Below are 8,834 nucleotides of genomic sequence, written 5' to 3' on the forward strand. Positions count from 1 at the left end.
CAGGGCCCACTCTAATGACCTCATTTAACCATAATTACTTCCTTAGAGGCCCCATTTCCAAATATAGCCACACAGACAGGAGAGTTTCAACAGATAAATTTGGGGGTGACATACATTCAGTCCATAACAAAGCTCAATATTCCCTCTCCTCTAATTCAAAAAGAGCTGAGAGTCTTCTCTTGCTTTCTGGGTTGGTGTACCCACCTGCTATGGATTACTGCCAGAAACTTGCACCTACATCTATATTTCCTTAAGCAGTGGCTAGGTAAGGAAGCCAGTCCTCCAGACAGGAAGAAGAGTCAACGAAAATGAGAGAGTACTGTCAGAAAGTGAGACTTACTAGTGACTCAGTGAAGGGAATGAGGAAGAGTTAACACTAGCTTAAGACCCCATAGGATGTGGCCCCATCCATGAAGGCAGTCTTATGGTTATTCCTGCCCCAGTTTCCTCTTCTGTAATACAATCTCACTGGGTTATGTGAGGACTAAATGAGGACACAGGTAAAGTGCTAAAACAGGGCCTAGCCTGTAGTACGTTCTCAGGCAGCGTTAGCTATAGTTACACTCCCCAGTCTCCTGTTCTAACCAGCCTGCGCATTTGAATTCCAGATTCCAAGTCCTTGCTCACGTTGTTACTTCTATCTGGAATGGCCTTTCTAGTCTCCTCCACCTACACATGCTACAACATCCTATTCAGGCCCTACTTTCTCCACAAGGCCTTCTGGGTACAAATATGACATTTACCACCCATTCAACTCATCTAAAGTAACACTGTTGCTTAGGTAGTTAACCATCTTAAACTTTTGAGAAACTATTTCTTAATTTTTATTTTCTTCCGTGTCTAATATGATGCTACACTGTGTATGTTCAGCAAATCCTGATGAAGAAAGGAAGGGGAGAAAAATCTGAATTCTGGGTAATAAAAAGGTCACGGAAACCTTTACCATCTGAGCCACCTGGGAAGCCCCCAAAGTTCACCTGAACCTCAACACAGTGCTTCTCAACTCCAGTTTCCCAAAATGCCAAGAGGTCTTGGCAGGATGATCAACAAAATGCTCTGTAAATTCTCAAAACAAGATTACTTTTAATTATACTTCAGTTCTAAAGCAAACCCACATCTGTCACATAGCACTTTCTGAAGAACGGAATGTTACGAAATCAAACAAGTAAAGGGGCAACACAACCCCCCAAAAGTCTGGGAACCACTGATAATGCTGATTCTGGTAGAGTGGTATGGAGAGAAGCAGACAGTCTACAGACAGCAGAGCAGCAAAGGCAGCGAGAAATAGATGCAGAGCATAGAACACTTGGTAGTTTCCATTCCAACTGGACACATACACTGCTATTGTCAACGATCTTGTCAGGCAGGGATCAGTAACTCCAGTTCTGCCTGACTTCCAAGTCATGCCCTTTCCCTAATCCTCACTGCCTATTTTGTTAATGAGAAGGGGTGTTGCACTTAGAGATGTCCTGTGGCCCAGTTGAATATGCCTCCTGGCCATCTTCATAGAGATGGTGTTCTTTGCTGCTTGAGGGGAGGTAATGGATTTTATTTTAGGAAGCTAGGAGAGCCTCAGAGGAAAAGAATAATGAGGAATGAAAGTGGGGGTGCAAGTGGGGGAGGTGAGAGGTGAGCCTTCGACCTGGGAAGTAGTCTATAGGATGTAGTTTAAGGGAAACCAATTAATTCTTGTCCCCAAATATCTCCTGCCCAACACATTAAGGTGCTAGGAATCAGCACCATTATGGCTTTATGGTTTAAGGCCTTATTTTCAGCAGGCCTTTAAAATACATGCATCATGTGAAAAGAGTAGTAAAAACAAGGAGCCCATCAACAACATAGAAATTTGTAAGTTTAGTCATCACCTGGAGTGACATGACAGGAGGGCATCAGGATCTGACAGAATGAGACAAGGGCAGGTTTAGAAAGTAGGAAAGGTCCACAGCTTGGAGTGTGTTTCTGAAGTCACTCTGAAAGGGGAAGGGTGGTGGTAATGGGCACCTGGTGAGGACAGAGGGAAATGGCTGTGGAAGGATATAAAGGTAAACTTAGTTGTCGTTTAGTCGCTAACATGAGCTGTAGCCTGCCAGGCTCCACTGTCATGGGATTTCCCAGGCCAGAATACTGGAGTGGGTTGCTATTTCCTTCTCCAGAGATCTTCCCCACCCAGGGGTTGAACTTGCTTCTCCTGCTTGGCAGGTGGATTCTTTACCACTGAGCAAAGGTAAATTTCGCCTGTTTCCAAATGTTGGTTTTATCAAGCACTACCTGGAACCCTAAATATGCTTTCACCTCCAAACACTGAACCCAAAGGGACCCAGGGTGAGGGAGATAAGTAGGCTAACTTGGATGCACATCAAAGTCTGGATTACTACAGGCTACAATATACCTCCAGCTTCCAGGAGCCACAGAGCTAAACCAAGAAAGAGGGATGCAAAAGTGCCACTTTCCAAATGAGAGGCAGGTGGGCTCCTCACCAGCCCCTGACACCTGTGGCTCAGCCTGGCAGCTTAACAGGCCCATCCACTCCGTCTTGCCTCCGGGGAGAAGGCTCTTTTGCACAAATCCATCCACCATCTGTACAGCATATAGTTCCTCTTTCCTCGGGGCTAGAAGGGAACCGATCCTGAAGGCCACTAGAGGGCAGTGTATAGCAGGGACCTTGCTCTGGAAGAGCACAGCTGCCACAGGAAGGGTGGGCTCCTGGTGGTACCAACACTTAACCATCCTCCAGGCCCTGACACTCTCCTTCCAGTGCACTGCAACTCCCTCGGAGCTTCCATTCCTAACTCAGAGGCACCTGCCTGCCTAGATTCCAGGGAAGCAGAGCTAGCAATAATGGGAGAGGGGAGAGGGGAAAGGGGGAGGAAGCCAGTAGAAACAACAACCAGGACAGCTGATCAGAAAGGGGACTCAGTTTTTAATTCCTACATTCCCTTGCTTGGAGAGCCTATGTCCCCTCTGCTGCCATACATCTGGGCTGAAGTTGCTCTCTGTGCTCAGCCCATCAGGAAGAACAGGTTCCAGCCCTCTGTGCAGGTTCTTTCTCTTGATCAAGAATGTATGGAGACTACCAGTTAGGAATTGGCTATGGTTTTTCCAGTAGTCATGTATGGATGTAAGAGTTGGAATGAAAGCTGTCCACCGAAGAATTGATGCTTTTGAACTGTGGTGTTGGAGAAGACTCTTGAGAGTCCCTTGGACTGCAAGGAGATCCAACCAGTCCATCCTAAAGGAAATAAGTCCTGAATATTCATTCGAAGGACTGATGCTGAAACTGAAACTCTAATACTTTGGCCACTTGATGCAAAGAACTGACTCATTTGAAAAGACCCTGGTGCTGGGAAAGATTGAAGGTGGGAGGAGAAGGGGACGGCAGAGGCTGAGACGGTTGGATGGCGTCACCAACTCAATGGACATGAGTTTGAATAAACTCTGGGAGTTGGTGATGGAGAGGGAGGCTGGTGTGCTGCAGTCCATGGGGTTGCAAAGAGTCGGACATGACTGAGCGACTGAACTGAGCTGAGGGATTGCCATGAGTTGTCAGTTGGTCCAGTCTCCTCCCAAGGGGAAAAAAAAATGAGTCCCATGTAGACACCCCACCCCCACCCCCCACTGCACACACACCAGAGTAGAATGCAGGCTATGGTGATTCTCGAGCAGGGGAGACTGCAGGCTAACAAATGGGAGCCAGAATTCTTTAAGTATCAGTACCTAAAATGGCTTGAACCTCCATTGGAGCCCCTATAAACAGATAAAGAATGCGTTTGAGTTGTCTTGTTCTTTGGATAACCCTGGTCTCTTCAACAGTCGGGTATGCAGACACGTGGGCAGAATGCTAGTCCTCTCTGGTGGGAAAAAGAACTAGCAGCCTAGAAAAGGGCAGACTCTTCTGGTCTCAGTTGCTGGTCGACAGGGAGGCCTCCAGAGAGGAGGAAGCAAGGCAGGACGACCTGCTGGGAAACAAGGGGGGATGGGAAGTAAGGTATGGTCCCCTTTCTCCATACCCCTCCCCCAATCTGGAGGCAAATCACCATCTGAATAGAGATATTTCCCAATAAGCTCCTGGAACCCTTTCTTTTATTAGCCCACTTGTAGGAAAATGTTATGACCATGCCTCAGCCCCTCATCTTGCCAGGCTGGGCAAGCAGATCATTATATTACAATTTATAAATAGAAAATAAAATAAAATAATCGAGTGGGGCTGAGGCACTGGGGAATAAGAGGAGAAATAGTCCTCGTCAAGGAGTATCCATCATCAACTCTATCTACCTAGGACCCAACCTCCTAATTAGAGGTTGCCCCTAAACCATCTCATCCATTTTCTCCCTACCCCTCCCCGCCATCAGCATCGTCTGCTGCGCATATCCCCGGATCTCAGCCCGCACGCTCGCGTTTAGGCGGGTGCCACGAGTTTTCTATGCCTGGAACGCTCAGTCCAGCAGCTCCTCAGCCAAGCGATAGAGGAACCGAGAGTACCAATGCATGCCAGTCGGCTGAACGGCCCCGCCCGGAAGCAGCGCCCCCAGGGCGTGCAGCAGGCGCAAAGGAGCAAAGGCGCGGTGCGCCCACTGGTGACTTTCCAGAACCGCGTAGCATGAGGCCAGGACATCGTTGACCAGCAGCGTCCCGTGCGCTGTAAGCGGTGCGAAAACGCCCACGGCTTCCTCCCGCGCCACGCGGGCCACGCGCGCCGGCCTAAGGGCGTCCCCGCCCGGCGCCAGCACCGAGTCCCCCGCGCGCAACCGGCGCGCGAACACCGGTGCAAAGTCGCCTGGCGCGGGCGCTGGCCCCCGAGCCGCGAACACCAAGTGCCAGGGCGTGAGCAACAGCTTGCGCGGGGGCCGCTCGGTCTCCACAGCTACGAAGGAGGCCCGGCGCTGCAAGTCCCGGTCCAGGAAGAGCAATACGGGCGTGGGCACCACCCGGCCGGCCGCGTCTGCCGCCAGCACCCAGTCTCCGCGATGCAGTTCCCGCAGCCCCTTCCGCTCGCCGCTCCGCAGGCGCACGGTGGCATTTCCCGGAAAGCAGCCGCCTGCCCTGACCGCCAGAGAGTTATCTGCAAGGAACAAGCAGAGAGAGAGAGGACTGAAGACCAGCGATTCCAAAATGTTAGTAAAGATTCTGAAGGACGTGGGTCAAGCTCAGGACAGACTTCACCAGTCCCGGAACAACAAGCACGTTCCCCCGATCGGGTCCCAACCGGGCAGAAATGGAAGGCTGGTTTAACAACGCCAACGCCTCTTTGGGCTCCCCTAGGGTCGCAACCGGGTTGTGCACCCTCAGTTTCCCGAAGGGACCTCACCACCCACCCCCTACTGTACCGGCTTTGACCGACACGTGGACGTGGTTGCGGGACTCATAGTAGACCCAGTCGAAGCCGGCTTCCACGGCCAGGCGCGCCAGCAACCCATACTTGTTGCGGTCGCGGTCGGATGTGGTGATATCCAAGGCACGTCCTTCGTAATGAAGTGAGTCCTGCGCGTGGTGGCCGTCCTCGTCCCAGCCCTCGGTCACCCGTAGGCGCACTCCGGGCCACATGTTCATCACGGCTATGGCCAGCGCGTTCACCCGCTCCTTACAACGCTGGCGGGGAATAAAGTCAGTCTGCTCAGTACCACGACCACCACCACCGGGGCACCCCCCCCACCCACCCCGAACTCCCTCCTAGATTTTGAGTGCCCTGGGGAAGTGAGAATCTGAATGGGTGTCGTCGTTAACCTACGCCCTCCAGGGCGGCTTTGCGACCTGCGGAGTCACCCTGAAGTTGAAAGGGAGCACCCAAACCTACTTCTTTCCCCTACTTTTATTTTCTGCCCTTCATCCCTAGTTGTTCTGGAACTTTGTTCTGGAACCTCAGCTCAACCTGGTAGAGGGCAAGAAAGCGGGTGGGAGCTTGGTCAAGGAAGGGCTGAGCAGCCTGGCTCCGCGAGAGGAGCCCCTGTTTTAGCCTGGCCCCCGCCCCAAGCCCCGGCTCCCCTCCCTCCTCCTGATTCATCTTTTGTTTCGTTGCCTTCCCTGGCACCGGGCACCGCTTCCTTCCTTCCTTCCTCCTCCTCCTTTCAGCCCCTAGCATTAACCCTTTCGTGGTGCGAGTGCCCCCCACAGAGGTGCCCAGGCGGAGCCGTGCGGGATCTAGGCTGCTGGAAAAAGGGCTGGGGTGGCGGGGGCTGCGCGAAGTACAATGGCCATTCTCCGGGATGACTTAACCGAACGAGAATCCCGGGCCGAGGCCGGGGACGCGCCGGGAGAAGCGGACTCAGCAGCTCCATCCACAAAGGCGCTTTTCAGCCGCCCCGGCGCAGGGAGAGGAAAGGGCAGAAAGCCGCGCCCCCCATCCCAGCTCCGGCCCGCCGGGTCCCCTCCCCCAGCGCGGCCAGCCCTCCCAGTTCCAGCTCAGGCTCTGCCAGCCCTTGAGAACCCCCCATCGCTCGGTCTCTTGTTCCGGAGGCCGCGCAGAAAGGCGTGGGAGTAGCACCTGAGACTAACGCGAGCTGCCCTTGCGCGGATCTGGGGGGCCCCCTGCAGGGTGGGAGTGGAGAGGAGGAAAAGCAGCCGCGGCTGGAAGCCTGCACCGGGGGAGGGAGACCACGGTTATCTCGGCTGCTCCAGTCTGGGAGCTGGAGACCTTGGCGCGCACCACAGCACGGACCTCACGGGAGGAGGCGCAGAGGACCGCTTCCTTTTCTTCTCCCCGCTCCGGTCTCTCCTCGGACTTGGTTTTTTCCTAACTGGCCAGAGGGACATTTCCCCCCTGCCCTTCTTTCCCGAGTCTTCTACACCTCCGCAGGGTTGGAGAGGAGGGGAGGGGGAAGACAGGAAAAGTGGTAACTCCTTCCAACTTTTTGTCGTTTTGTCCCCTACGGAGGCCCTGAGGCCTTGACCTGCGGGGGCAGCAGCCCAGTGCAGAGCCAACTCAATGAAGGCCTTTTGCAGCCAGGGTGTGGGAGATAAGCAGGACGAAGGGGGTTCCCGGGCCTGTCAGAAATTCTCCTGGTCCTGTCCCTTGTTCTGCCCCCTCTGCTGCAGGTGGAAGCCAGAGGAAAGGGCCAGGATACTCCATGACCAAGGAGGGAAGGCGTTTCCCCTTCCTAATCTCTGGGTAGGTAAGGCTTCAGGGAATTCTTTCTCCCCTGGACAGGTTTTCCTAACAAAGTAACCTGGAAAACTATGGCAGTTAATCAGAGGAAATCCGTCCCCCTCCCGCTCCCCCCACCTTCCCACTCCATACACAATTAGGTGGTGTAATGGAAAGTGTATAGGACTTAGAATCAGGAGTCCTGAATTCTAGACTCAGCCATGCCACTAATTAGTTTTAAGACTTTGATTAAATCACTTTTCCTCCTGGGGCCCAGCTCGGAGATGTAAAAATGGGAGGTGGAGGATGGAAGAATGTGACCTCCAAGTTTCCTTCCAGCTCTGACAGTTGAGATCACAGGCCAGAGGTGGTCCTCTCCTCACACCCTAGGTTGTTGGTTAGGTTCTGGTCTGCAGCAGATGCTCAATACATAGTCGTTGAATTCATTTTAACCCTTTAATTCCAAGGAAAGTCCTTGAGCTAAACTGCGTTTGAGGGACACAGGAACCCTTTGGGTCTCAGGTGGGTCCATCTATTCTTCCCATTGGAGATTGGTTTTTGCTCCAGGACAGTGGTTTAGACTCTAGATAGATAGCTTTACCCAGTTCTGGGATGCCTCCCCCATACCAAAGACAATTCCTGCCCAGCCCCTCCTCAGGTAGAGTCCCTGATGATCTGTCCCTTGGTCACCACTTTCCCAGCCCCTTCGGTCTCTTTGGCCCTTGAGCTTTAACATTACCAGGTCAGGAGCCAGGCTAAGGGTAGAGCTCTGTCTGCTGCCTAGCCAGCTCCTGGCCCCCAGCTCACCCCAGCCCTTCCTGCCTGGCTCGGTAGCTGACCCCCGGTCCACGCCTCAGCCATTTCCCGTCTCGCCTGCCGCCATCCTCCTTTCCCCGCCCTCCCTGTCTCTCCCAGCTTCACTCTCACTAGTCCCTCCTCCCCCTCCCCAGCCCGGCCTCTCCCTGGATCCCTCTAGATCACTAAATCCAGCCAGCAGAAGTGTTCTTTTTTTTTGGGGGGGGGGGGTGAGAAGTGGAGGTAGGTCCTTGAGATCAAGGTCTCTATAGATTAAACGCAGCTCAACACCCCTCCCCCTCAGCTGCCAGAGGAGAGCAGAGAAATTGACGTGCCCTCGAGCAGGTGGGGAGAGGCCCTCCTTACCTCGGTCATCAGGCGGTCTGCACCACTGTTCTCCTCATCCTTGAAGATGATGTCGGGGTTGTAGTTAGGCACCAGGTCCCGGAAGCGCTCAGAACCTCTTGTCACCCTCCCCTCAGCTGGCCCACTGGCGCCCAGGGTCCGCTCGGGCACGCTGGGCACAAATTGCTTGTAGAGCAGCGGCACGAGCTGTTTGCGCACGTAGCGGCGCCGGCCGACCGGTCCCCGGCCCGGCCCGCAGCTCTGAGCCGGCAGCGCCAGAAGTGCCAAGCAGCACAGGGGCACCAGACTGGCCGGCAGCGCCATAGATGCAGCGGACTCGGGCCAAAAGGGAACGTTCTTGTTCTCACCAGCTCGCCCGTCACTTGGGCATCTCCCCAGGCACCACAGAGCGCAGCAGGCAGAGCTGCCCCCAGAGTGCCCTAGAGCTCTGTGGCTCTGCGCACCTGGCTGCTGCTAGCTCTGCCTACATACCCTTGGGGGGTCTGGAACCTGCTACTGACGGGCCATCATAGAAGGGAAGGGGGGGTCGTGGGTAAGTGCCAACCCTGCTGGCTCTGCCGCCTGGCTCCGGCGCTGCCAGAACGCCGGCTCCGCC

General features: G+C 54.1%; 1 protein-coding gene across 2 annotated transcripts; it reads right to left on the minus strand.

The window, feature by feature from the left end:
• Window positions 1–844: 844 nt before the first annotated feature.
• DHH (desert hedgehog signaling molecule) lies at window positions 845–8,834 on the minus strand. Of its 2 annotated transcripts, XM_055582736.1 has the most exons (4): window positions 8,240–8,834; window positions 5,325–5,586; window positions 4,480–5,059; window positions 845–3,956 (listed from the first exon to the last, which is right to left on the minus strand). In XM_055582736.1, the coding sequence occupies exons 1-4, from the start codon at window positions 8,540–8,542 to the stop codon at window positions 3,899–3,901; spliced, it is 1,203 nt and encodes a 400-aa protein (XP_055438711.1). In that variant the 5' UTR covers window positions 8,543–8,834; the 3' UTR covers window positions 845–3,898. The 2 variants fall into 2 exon arrangements, with proteins under 2 accessions (XP_055438711.1, XP_055438717.1); XM_055582742.1 differs by having other exon boundaries at window positions 845–5,059.

The sequence above is a fragment of the Bubalus kerabau genome, chromosome 1 (genome assembly GCF_029407905.1).
Source record: "Bubalus kerabau isolate K-KA32 ecotype Philippines breed swamp buffalo chromosome 1, PCC_UOA_SB_1v2, whole genome shotgun sequence".
NCBI lineage: Eukaryota > Metazoa > Chordata > Mammalia > Artiodactyla > Bovidae > Bubalus > Bubalus kerabau.

Excerpts from the sequence above, each read along its gene's own strand:
- DHH (XM_055582736.1), bottom strand. The coding sequence starts at position 8,542 with ATGGCGCTGCCGGCCAGTCTGGTGCCCCTGTGCTGCTTGGCACTTCTG. Across the intron at positions 5,587-8,239 it reads CAGACCGCCTGATGACCGAG|CGTTGTAAGGAGCGGGTGAA; the intron begins GTAAGGAGGGCC and ends ATTCCCCGCCAG. Across the intron at positions 3,957-4,479 it reads CAGCCGACTGGCATGCATTG|CAGGTCGTCCTGCCTTGCTT; the intron begins GTACTCTCGGTT and ends CTTGTTTCCCAG.